The 12,604-nt window shown below is 42.5% G+C and overlaps 1 protein-coding gene across 1 annotated transcript; it reads left to right on the forward strand.

Annotated features, from left to right (window-relative positions):
* Positions 1–8,865: 8,865 nt before the first annotated feature.
* On the forward strand, positions 8,866–12,183 carry LOC101273945 (serine/threonine-protein phosphatase 4 regulatory subunit 3A-like). Its single transcript, XM_033428492.2, is given in 1 exon segment — positions 8,866–12,183. A coding segment is annotated over 1 exon segment (2,445 nt). The 5' UTR covers positions 8,866–9,121; the 3' UTR covers positions 11,567–12,183.
* The last annotated feature ends 421 nt before the right edge of the window (positions 12,184–12,604 follow it).

A 12,604-nucleotide genomic window follows, 5' to 3' on the forward strand; every position in this document is an offset into this window, starting at 1 on the left:
TCCTGAACTCCTTAAAAGCAGGGAGGGGGGCTTCCCTGGTGGCGCAGTGGTTGGCAGTGCGCCTGCCAATGCAGGGGACACAGGTTCGTGCCCCGGTCTGGGAAGATCCCACATGCCGCGGAGCGGCTGGGCCCATGAGCCATGGCCGCAGAGCCTGCGCGTCCGGAGCCTGTGCTCCGCAACGGGAGAGGCCACAACAGTGAGAGGCGCGCGTGCCGCAAAAACAAAAAACAAAAACAAACAAACAAAAAAGTTTGGATGACTATGTCATCACTAAGTACTACCAGGTGATATCTGTCCTCTTGTGTATCTCTAAAAGTAGAATCTTTTTTGTTCCAAGTGAAACCAGATGACATCGCAGGGCACTGTGATACTGAACCAGTACTAGTTGAACCAGAAGAAAATGGTTGGGAGAATTGAGTTCATCACATAGCTTACAGGCACACAATGATACAGGTACAAGAAACTCCAAAGAACCTGCATCTAGCTCAGGGAACAGCAGATTGTAGGCACTTCACAAAATCTGAAGAGGAGGGAAGAAGGAAGGAGACATTTACTAGAATGTGAACAGAGATGGTGTTGGGTGATAGGACCAATTAGAAACTGCTGTTTTAATTACTTTATCTTTCTTTTTAACAGAGCTTACATTTCCTTTAATAATCACGTAAAATAAAATTATATAGTGAAAAATGTCCATATTGTTCAATATAATGCTACTGATGTGTTATTTTTATAATACTTGAGGCTCCTGATACTTTATAAAATGCTGTGAGACTTCTAGTTTCCAGTCTGACATGTAAAGAGCTTGGAAATCGTAATTCTCATCCTCACATCTAAAAAAAAAAAAGAACTGAACAAAGCGAAAATCAACAACTCTGCTTAGATCCACCAGAGAACTGAGACCATAGGGCAAACCACTGCCCTGAAAACTGGAGAAACTGAAGAATACAGAGAATCACAGCTTACTGGAGCTGAAGCTGCTGCTAGAGCCTGGAAGGACCACTTAAAGGACAATTCACTAATTTCTGGATACTGAGTTTGGTCTAACTTAAGAGATAAAAACTCCAGGGTGCCCAGCTTCAGGGGAAACCTCACATTTTTTGAGTTTTACCTTCAGGAGCCCCTCCACATTCTCAGGGCGAAGATCAAAGAAAAACCCCCCTTGTGCTTGTGGCAGTGGAAGGGAAAAATTAACCATTTTGAAATAAGCCCAGAGCATTTCTTTTTCCTCAGCAACTGCCTGTCCCCAAAGAAAACTAACATATGTCAATCGCTTTCCTAAATGCCAGCAATGAAAAATTAGAATTTGAAATTAAAAACACATCATTTACATTAGCACTCAAAAAAAGAAATATATTAGTATAAACCTCACAAAATATGTACAAGATCTACATGAGGAAAAATACAAACTCCGATGAATGAAATCAAAGAATATCTAAATAAACGGAGAGATAGTTCATGTTCATGGATAGGAGGACAAAATGTTGTTAAGATCTCAGTTCTTCCCATTTTGACCTATAGATTCAAATGCAATCCCAGTCAAAATCCTAGCTAGTTATTTTGTGCATACTGACAAACTGATTCTAAAGTTTATATGGAAAGACAAAAGACTCAAAATAACCAACAAAATAGTGAAGAAGAAGAACAAAGTTGGAGGACTGACACTACCTAACTTTAAAGACTTACTATAAAGCTGCAGTAATTAACACAATATGGTACTGGTGAAAAACAGACAAATCAATCAATGAAACAGAATAGGAAGCACAAAAATACACCCACATAAATACAGACAGCTGATCTTTGACAAAGAAGCAAAAGCAATTCAATGGATAAATGATAGTTGTATTAGTTTGCTAGGACTGCCATTACAACATATCACAGACTGGATGGCTTAAACAACAGAAATTTATTTGTCACAGTTCTGGAGGCTAGAAGTCCAAGATCATGGCGTCAGCAGGTCTGGTTTCTTTTGAGGCTTCTCTCCTTGGCTTGCAGATGGCAACTTTCTCACTGTGTCTTCATATGGTCATCTCTTGGTCTGTATATGTGTCTGGTGTTTGTAGTCCCTTTTTATAAGGATATCAGTCACACTGGATAAGAGCCCACTCTAACAACTCATTTTAACTTAATTACTTCTTTGAAAGCCCTATCTCTACAGTCACATTCTAAAGCACTGAGCTAAGGCTTCAATATACGAATTTGGGGGACTAGGGGGGACACAATTCAGCCCCTAACAATAGTCTTTTTGATAAATAATGCTGTAACAACTGGACATCTACATGCAAAAAGAAAATAAATAACCTAGACAGACCCTACACCTTTCACAAAAATTAATTCAAAATGGATTATAGACCTAAATATAAAACATAAAACTATAAACCTCCTAAAAGACAACATCAGAAAAAATTTAGGTGACCTTAGATTTGGCAGTGAGTTTACAGATACAACACCGAAAGCAGAACCCATGAAAGAAACAATTGATAAGCTGAACTTAATTAAAGTGTAAAACTTCTGTTCTGTGAAAGACACTGTTAAGAGAATGAAAAGACAAGCCCTTATTTCTGAATATATAAAGAACTCTTAAAACTCAACAATAAGAAAACACACAACCCAATTTAAGAGAAGCCAAAAGATCTGGACTGGGCTTCCATGGTGGTGCACTGGTTCAGAATCCGCCTGCCAATGCACGGGACACGGGTCCGAGCCCTGGTCCAGGAAGATCCCACATGCTGTGGAGTAAATAAGCCCATGCGCCATAACAGCTAAGCCTGTGCTCTAGAGACCGTGAGCCACAATTACTGAAGCCTGTGCACCTATAGCCCATGCTACGCAACAAGAGAAGCCACTGCAATGCGAAGCCCACGCACTGCAACAAAGAGTAGGCCCCGCTCACCTCAACTAGAGAAAGCCCACGCACAGCAATGAAGACCCAATGGAGCCAAAAATAAATAAATTTTTGTAAAACAAGGCAATAAAAAAAAGAAAAGATCTGAACTGATACCTCACCAACAAAGATATATGGATAGCAAGTAAACATAGAAAAAGACAATCAATATCACATATCATTAGGAAATTGAAAATTAAAACAATGAGCCACCACTATGCACCTATTACACAGACAACACCAAATGCTGACAGGAATGTAAAGCAACAGGAATTCTCATTCATTGTTGGTGGGATGCAATATGGCACACCAGTTTTGGAAGACAGTTTGATAGTTTCCTACAAAGCTTAACATAGTGTTACCATTCAATCCAGCAACTGTACTCCTGGATACTTATGCAAATGAGTTCAAGATGTATATCCACACAAAAACTTGCACATGAATATTTATACAAGCTTTATTCATAATTTCCAAAAATTGGAAGCAACCAAGATGTCTTTCAATAGGTCAATGGATAAACAAACTGTGGTACATCCATACAATGAATATTGTGAGGCAATAAAAAGATATGTCCTATCAAGACACAAAAAGACATGCAGGACACTTAAACACATATTGCTAAGTAAAGAAGTCAGTCTGAAAAGGCTACATATTGTATGATTTCAACTATATGGTGTTCTGGAAAAGGCAACACTATAGAGTCAGTAAAGAGATCAGTGGTTGCCAGGGATTTGAGGGGAGAGATGAATAGGTGGTGTACACAAGATCTTTAGGACAATGAAACTATTCTGTATGATACTTTAATGGTGGATACATGATATTATGCATTTGTCAAAAACTCTAGAACTGCTATGGACTCAACTGTGTTCTCCCAAACCCTAATCCCCAGTGTGACTGTTTTTGGACATAGGGCCTATAAGGAGGTAATTAAGGTTAAATGAGGTCGTAAGAATGGGGCCCTGCTATGACAGGATTAGTGTCCTTATAAGAAGAAACACAGAAAGCTCTCTCTCTCTCTCTCTCCTCAAGCACAAAGGAAAGATCATGTGGGCACACAGAGAGAAGCCAGCCATCTACAAGCCAGGAAGAGCTCTCACCAGAAACAGAACCCTACTGGACCTTGATCTTGGACTTCCAGCCCACAGAATTGTGAGCAAATCAATTTTGGTGTTTTAGCCAACCGGTCTATGGTATTTTGTTACAGAAGGTTGAGCAGACTAATACAAACACAGAATGAACCCTAATGTAAACTATGAACTTTAGTAGCATATCAATATTGGTTCGTTAATTGTGATAAACTTACACTCACTAACAGAGATGTTAATGATAGTGAAAACTCAGTTGGAGAGGTGATGTGGATATGGATATAGGGGAACTCTACTTTCTGCTCAATTTTCCTATAAACCCAACATCTGCTGTTTAAAAAAAAAAAAGAAGTCTCTCAATTTGAGAAAAACACTTTGACAGAGAACTTTTGTGATTTTTACTATATAGTATGTGTTTCATAAATGTTAGGATCTGACCGTGCTCTATAGCTATAAATATATCACCAGAGATTGATAGCTGTGTATGTTCATCAAAAGTTTTCATCTTTTGGGACTTCCCTGGTGGTCCAGTGGTTAAGAATCCACCTTCCAATGCAGGGAATGCAGGTTCAATCCCTGGTCAGGGAACTAACATCCCACAGGCTGTGGGGCAACTAAGCCTGCATGCTGCAACCACAGAGCCCCTGAGCTCTGGAGCCTGCGCACCACAACTAGAGAGAAGCGTAACCGCCACAATGAAGAGCCCATGCACTGCAATGAAAGATCCCGTCTGCCACAACTAACACCTGACGCAGCCAAAAATAAAACTAACTAAATAATTTTTTTTTAAGTTTTCATCTTTTTGGGAATTCCCTGGAAGTCCAGTGGTTAGGACTTGGCATTTTCACTTCCCAGGGCCCAGGTTCGATCCCCAGTCAGGGAACTAAGATCCGCAAGCCACATGGCACAGCCAAGGAAGTTTTCATCTTTTTGGTCTTTAATGAAAATGTAGTTTTGCTGACAAGGAGGAAACTGCTAAAATATTTGTTTTAAAATATTAGGCTTCTGGGACTTCCCTGGTGGTGCAGTGGCTAATAATCCGCCTGCCAATGCAGGGGACACGGGTTTGATCCCTGGTCCAGGAAGATCCCACATGCTGCAGAGCAACTAAGCCCATGCACTGCAACTACTGAGCCTGCGCTCTAGAGCCCACAAGCCACAACTACTGAGCCCGCGTGCCACAACTACTGAAGCCCACACGCCTAGAGCCCATGCTCCGCAACAAGAGAAGCCACCTCAATGAGAAGCCCGTGCACCACAATGAAGAGTAGCCCCCGTTTGCCGCAACTAGAGAAAGCCCACGCTCAGCAACAAAGACCCAACGCAGCCAAAAATAAAATATAAATAGGGTGGGAGGGAGGGAGACGCAAGAGGGAAGAAATATGGGGACATATGTATATGTATAACTGACTCACTTTGTTATAAAGCAGAAACTAACACACCATTGTAAAGCAATTGTACTCCAATAAAGATGTTAAATAAATAAATAGGCTTAAAAATTTTTTAAGATAATAATAAAAATAAATAAAGCTTTCAGCCTGCACACTAAAAATAAAATAAAATATAAATAAATTTCTTTTTAAAAATTTTTCTTTAAAAAAAAAATTAGGGTTCAATCTGAAACAGAACCACAGCCCCTGAACCTTCTACCTCATAAAGAATTATCCAGTCCAAACCCTACGGGTTTCTCAACCTCCAAAATTAACATTTTGCACCGGATAATTCTATGTGTGTGTGTTGGGGTCGGGGCGGGGGTCGCACAAGGGCCACAGGGTGCTGACCTGCACGTAGTAGGATGTTTAGCCATGTACCTGAACTCTGTCAACTAGATGCCAGTAGCAACCCTCATGCCTGCCTCCCTACCCCTCCCACCTCCTCACTTCTGTCACGATAAGACATCTCCAAAGATCACCAAGTTTCCTGTGGGAGTGAAAATTGCCCTCAGTTGGGAATTCACTGGCATCCAGCAGTTAGAACTCCACGCTACCACTGCAGCGGAGGCATGGACTTGATCCCTGGTCGGGGAACTAAACTAAGATCCCGCAAGCTGTGCGTGACCAAAAAAAAAAAAATTACCCTCAACTGAGAACAACTTGTATGAAGGGATTTGATACAGGGATTGTGGAAGCTGTGGCACCGTAAGGTTGGGGTCTCCAACTCTGATGAAGGAGCTTGAAGTCCCCAGGGTAGTCAGGAAGGGAAGATGGACATAGAGTAGGGATGAACAAGACGGAACTGGAACTCACCAGCCTGAGCTGGATTCCCACAAAGAGGGACTGACACCCAGGTTTCTTCTTGCTGCCTCTGGTGTTGGTGACAGGGGTATCCTACAGAAGCTGGGGCTCTTGGTTGCAGAACTAAACACACACCTTGCCCAAGAGTCAGAGAAACTGAAAGAAGACCTGGGGGAAGGTGGAGCACTTGGTTTCAACAATGTGAACCAGAGGATAAGCAGCAATGTCTGTGAGCTACCAAATGGTTACTGCTTCACTTCCACCCTACCAGTCTTGAGCAAGAATCTCTCCTGTGGCTTACCCTAACCGGAAATACCTAGGGAAACAGTTCAGCCTCATCAGCGCATTACAAAACCATTGCAAATACTCTCTTTTTAATGTAGTAAAATGAAAGTGTTCAAAACTGGTCAAGTAAGCTCATCATAGATTTTATTTTCAACTGAACTTCAAAGAAAAATATAGAAATACACTGGTGAATCTGCAGGGACCTTCAACTAATTATACATTTTCCCCCAAATATTAACTCCATTCAGTTTATAATCATATTCTGCCTCAGATGTTACCTGCTCTGTGGCCATATATAAATCAGTCTTCTAAAATCAATTGAAAACTTGATCTAATACCTGTGGAATATTTATAATTTATAGCTACAGAGGCCAGATGTTAATGATAAGGAGAACTAATAACAAAATATAATCTAAATGAACCTCTAATCTGCTCCCAACCTCCCCCTTCTCTGCTAAGTATCTAATTTTATCTCTTCAAGACAGGGTAATCTTAAATGGCCTGTATTTACATAATGCATTTGCTATAGATGTTTTCATTCCCAACTAATTAGTTTAGAATCCATCTGCTAGAGTCTGAAGGTGTCCTTGCTGGGGCTGGTTATATAGACCCTTCCCTATAAATGATCACGTTGATTAGGAAAGATGAAGTGTATCCTCTCTCTAATATAGAAAATCTAGATAATTTAGAATGTTTTCTCACAATAGCCTATTTATAACATTAAAAAATAAGACAAAAACCCTGCAAATAACAGCACAATCTCTCCTGCTTCCCCTTTGTTAGGTTTCCAAGAATATGAGGTGGGGGGGCTTAACTGGGAAACAACTTAGAGGATATTATCACATTGGTTCAACAAAGTCTTTGTGAAGATATCCCTTTCTGCATCAGGGTTGGACTGGGCACTGCCTGACTCCAACTGGCTGGACACCCATGGAGTAAATCATACCTCCTCTAAGATCCTATGACCCAAACATTTCTGCTCCTGTGCTATACCAGAGCCTTAAAAGGGTCTTGGCCACCAAAGGGTGTGTGTTCTGAGATCAGCAACATATTTTAAAGTGATACAGATACTCTATCAAGGAGATCATATCATTTATCTATCTCCCAATGAGATTGCAAACTTCCATATAAAAGTATAAAAAGAATTTCGAATTTACATGTTTCATCTCCTTAACTGCAGGAAGTCATTTCTCCTCAAGAATTTTCGGGAAGAATCAGGGGTGTTTTCACTAGCCAGTGGGTCTGCCGTTATTTATAGCTAGCCACTACAAACAGGCCAAAACCCCACAGCTTCAAGCCTCAAAAATCTCTCAGAGGCATCACTCTGAGATGGAACTCTTCTCCTAACACATGTGCTCCAAACTGGGTAATCAGTCAGTTGTCAGGCTCCCAAGAGATGGCACTGATGCTTGTGCAACATGTAGAGACTATTCTTTCTGTATTACACTCAGAGAAAGTGTCCCACAATAAACTTGCTTGAGTCCTAAAGTCAGCAACTTGTTGCAATTATTAACACATACACTTTCTCCTGGGATGCACAAACCAAGGGTTGACCTCTGCATTGTTGCTGGAACCTCTTCAAGATGGAGTGCTGTTCCTGAGCATGACCTAACCTGCCAGACATCCTCCTGTCTTCCAATGGATTCTTTCTCACGGTTTTGGTCATGCTCTCAATGGTCTAAGACTTCCACTGAGGTCCTCACCCTCGATTTGCCCAAAATGTCTGTCTGAACCCTTATTGAATGGTGGGGTTTCCATCTTTTCCCCCAGAAAGAACTCAGCTTACGTAAATAGTTCAAAGGTGAGGAGGTGTGTCTCCTAATTCCACCCAACAGAGACTGTTTAAAACCCAGATAACAAGGTCTCCGTCCGAGGCCTCCGTCGCTGCGAGGCTCGCGACTTCCCTCCTGCCTCTTTAAATGGTGGGGCCAATGGGCCGCCCCGGAAGCTGCTACGGGGGTGGCCCCGCGTGCCGCTATTGAGGGGCGAACCAAGATGGCAGCGGCTTTGGCTCTGTGAGTTAGACGTAAGAGGCGACGAAAGAGGCAGCGGCGGCAGCGGCGGAAGGAAAAGGACTCCCAGTAGCCAAGAGCGCTCGTGCGCCAGGGGGCTCTCGGAGTCTCCCGCGTAGTGGTGGCAGCTGCAGCAGGACCAGGTGCCGGTCGGCTTCGGACATTTGAAGCAGGGGAGCGGAGCGCAGTCCCCGGCTGCGGAGGCAGGGCCAGGTATAAGGAAGGAAAACATGGCGGCGGCGGCCTGAGGAGGAGGCGGCGCGGGAAGCAGCTTCACAGAGATCATGGCGGAGGCAGGAGCAGGGCAGTGAACGGCGCCGCGAGTTCCTAGCGCGGCGGGGCGGGAGGCTGCGAAGCGCTGCGCGGCCCCCTTGGGCGGCCGGGTTCGCTGGGCCTGGACAATAGCACCGAGGAGCCGGAGGCGAGGAAAGGCGGGGGCCAGAGCTCAGGCCCGGCGGCGGGCCATGAGGGCAGCAGCGCGGCCCCGGGGCGGCCAGCGGCGGCAGTGAGGCCGGGGAGCCCTCCGCTCGTGGGCGTCCTCTCGCCTCGGCTCCCGCCTTCCCCGGACCCCCTTCCCGGGCGACTCCGGCAGGGCCTTTGCCCTGGCCCCCGGGCAGCACGATGACCGACACCCGGCGGCGGGTGAAGGTTTACACACTCAACGAGGACCGGCAGTGGGACGACCGGGGCACCGGGCATGTGTCGTCAGGCTACGTGGAGCGACTGAAGGGCATGTCCCTTCTTGTCAGGGCCGAGAGCGACGGTTCTCTACTTTTAGAGTCCAAAATAAATCCTAATACTGTATACCAGAAACAACAGGACACTTTGATTGTGTGGTCTGAAGCAGAAAATTATGACTTGGCCCTTAGCTTTCAAGAAAAAGCTGGATGTGATGAAATTTGGGAGAAAATATGTCAGGTTCAAGGAAAGGACCCATCAGTGGACATCACTCAGGACCCTGTAGATGAGTCTGAAGAGGAGCGTTTCGATGATATGTCATCGCCAGGTTTAGAATTGCCATCTTGTGAATTAAGTCGCCTTGAGGAAATTGCAGAACTTGTGACATCATCTTTACCTTCCCCCCTGCGTCGTGAAAAACTTGCACTAGCACTGGGAAATGAGGATTACATTAAAAAGCTCTTAGAGCTTTTTCATGTGTGTGAGGATTTGGAAAATATTGAAGGACTGCACCACTTGTATGAAATTACCAAAGCCATCTTCCTCTTGAATTGAACTGCTCTTTTTGAAGTTATGTTCTCTGAGGAATGTATAATGGACGTCATTGGATGCTTAGAATATGATCCTGCTTTATCACAACCACGAAAACATAGGGAATTTCTAACAAAAACAGCCAAGTTTAAAGAAGTGATTCCCATATCAGATCCTGAGCTGAAACAAAAAATTCATCAGACATACAGAGTTCAGTATATACAAGACATGGTTCTACCTACTCCTTCAGTCTTTGAAGAAAATATGTTATCAACACTTCACTCTTTTATCTTTTTCAATAAGGTATAAATTGTTGGTATGTTACAGGAAGATGAAAAATTTCTGACAGATTTGTTTGCACAGCTAACAGATGAAGCAACGGATGAGGAAAAAAGACAGGAATTGGTTAACTTTTTAAAAGAATTTTGTGCATTCTCCCAAACGCTACAACCTCAAAACAGAGATGCGTTTTTCAAGACTTTGTCAAACATGGGTATATTACCAGCTTTAGAAGTCATCCTTGGCATGGATGATACACAGGTGCGAAGTGCTGCTACTGATATATTATCATACTTGGTTGAATATAATCCATCCATTGTAGGAGAGTTTGTCATGCAGGAGGCACAACAGAATGATGATATTTTGCTCATCAACCTCATTATAGAACATATGATTTGTGATACAGACCCTGAACATGGAGGAGCAGTCCAGCTTATGGGCCTCCTTCGAACATTAGTTGACCCAGAAAACATGTTAGCTACTGCCAATAAAACAGAAAAGACTGAATTTCTGGGTTTCTTCTACAAGCACTGTATGCATGTCCTTACTGCTCCCTTACTGGCAAACACAACAGAAGACAAACCTAACAAAGATGATTTTCAGACTGCCCAGTTGTTGGCACTTGTATTGGAATTGTTAACATTTTGTGTGGAGCACCATACCTACCACATAAAGAACTACATTATTAATAAGGACATTCTCCGGAGAGTGTTAGTTCTTATGGCCTCGAAGCATGCATTCTTGGCATTATGTGCTCTTCGTTTTAAGAGAAAGATTATTGGATTAAAAGATGAGTTTTACAACCGCTATATAATGAAAAGTTTTTTGTTTGAACCAGTAGTCAAAGCATTTCTCAACAATGGATCCCGCTACAATCTGATGAACTCTGCCATAATAGAAATGTTTGAATTTATTAGAGTGGAAGATATAAAATCATTAATTGATCATGTAATTGAAATTTACTGGAAAGCATTGGAAGATGTAGATTATGTACAGACATTTAAAGGATTGAAACTGAGATTTGAACAACAAAGAGAAAGGCAAGATAATCCCAAACTTGACAGTATGCGTTCCATTTTGAGGAATCATAGATATCGAAGAGACGCCAGAACAGAAGATGAAGAGGAGATGTGGTTCAACACAGATGAAGATGACATGGAAGATGGAGAAGCTGTCGTGTCTCCATCTGACAAAACTAAGAATGATGATGACATTATGGATCCAATAAGTAAATTCATGGAGAGGAAGAAATTAAAAGAAAGTGAGGAAAAGGAGGTGCTTCTGAAAACGAATCTTTATGGTCGGCAGAGCCCAAGTTTCAAGCTTTCCCTTTCTAGTGGAACAAAGACTACCCTCTCCAGCCAGTCACCTGCAACAAATCTGCCTGGTTCTCCAGGCTCACCTGGATCCCCAGGATCTCCAGGCTCTCCTGGATCCATCCCTAAAAATACATCTCAGACGGCAGCTATTACTACCAAGGGAGGCCTCGTGGGTCTGGTAGATTATCCTGATGAGGATGAGGATGAGGATGAAGACAAGGAAGACACGCTCCCTTTGTCAAAGAAAGCAAAGTTTTGAGTCATAATGGCAACTGCCTATGATCAGTACCTGTTGAGAAAACTGGTTCTCTACCCCTCCCCACTACAAAATCTATAACAAAGCAGTGGCCTCTTGTGAATGACTGACACAGCTCAGCTCGCACACTTCACTTCTGCTCATCAAGTGCCAATTCAGTGGAGCAGGAGGAGGGGATAATTATACATTTAGGGGGAAGACTTACACCTTCGAGGTCTAAGCTTGGACCACACATTGCCCTTTTCTCAGGGAAGGAAATGGAAACGAAAAGCCAACAGGGCAGGGGTTTTGAAAGTGGAACTCTGGATTGACTGGTCAGTTGCTACAATCAGAATATGCTTTCTTGGACCATGTTTGAGACTCAGAAGAATAGGCTTTTCTGCCCTAATTCTTCACTAGTTAAGAATGCCAGCAGTTTCTTTGTATAAAGAGACCTGCCTTTAAAATCGTACATTCTGAACATTTTAGTCAAGCTACAGCAGGTTTGGAAAAACCTCTTTGGGGGAGGGGCGAATATGAAGTTTCCTCTTTTTTATATATTCCCTTTGCCCTTCAAACTGCAGATTTTTTTTTTAAGTGGGGATTTGTCCCTACTTGATTAAAGATTGAGTGGAATTCTAGATGTGGTCATTTGTGTCATAATTTCTTTTGTTTCATTTTTTTTATTTATTTTTTTCTCCTGAGTGTATGCTTAGTTGTTGAGTATATATATTTGGGACCATTAAAAACTTTTTTGATGTAATATAACCTAACATTGTGCTGGTAAAAAACAGAACAAAAAAACCCCAGATAACACAACTTGCTACCCTTCTTTTTATTTCTAACACTTTTCTCCAACAGGCGTCAATAACAGAGATGCATAAACTGAATCTAGGTTATTGTTAAGGAATTATTTTAGACATAAATATGGAATCTCCTGGTGGTATGGTCATTTTAACAATATTAATTCTACCAACCCACAAACATGGTGTATCTTTCCATCTGTTTCTGTCATCTTCAATTTCTTTCATCAGTGTCTTATAGGTTTCTGAATACAGGTCT

This window comes from Orcinus orca, chromosome 12 (genome assembly GCF_937001465.1).
Source record: "Orcinus orca chromosome 12, mOrcOrc1.1, whole genome shotgun sequence".
Classification (NCBI taxonomy): Eukaryota; Metazoa; Chordata; class Mammalia; order Artiodactyla; family Delphinidae; genus Orcinus; species Orcinus orca.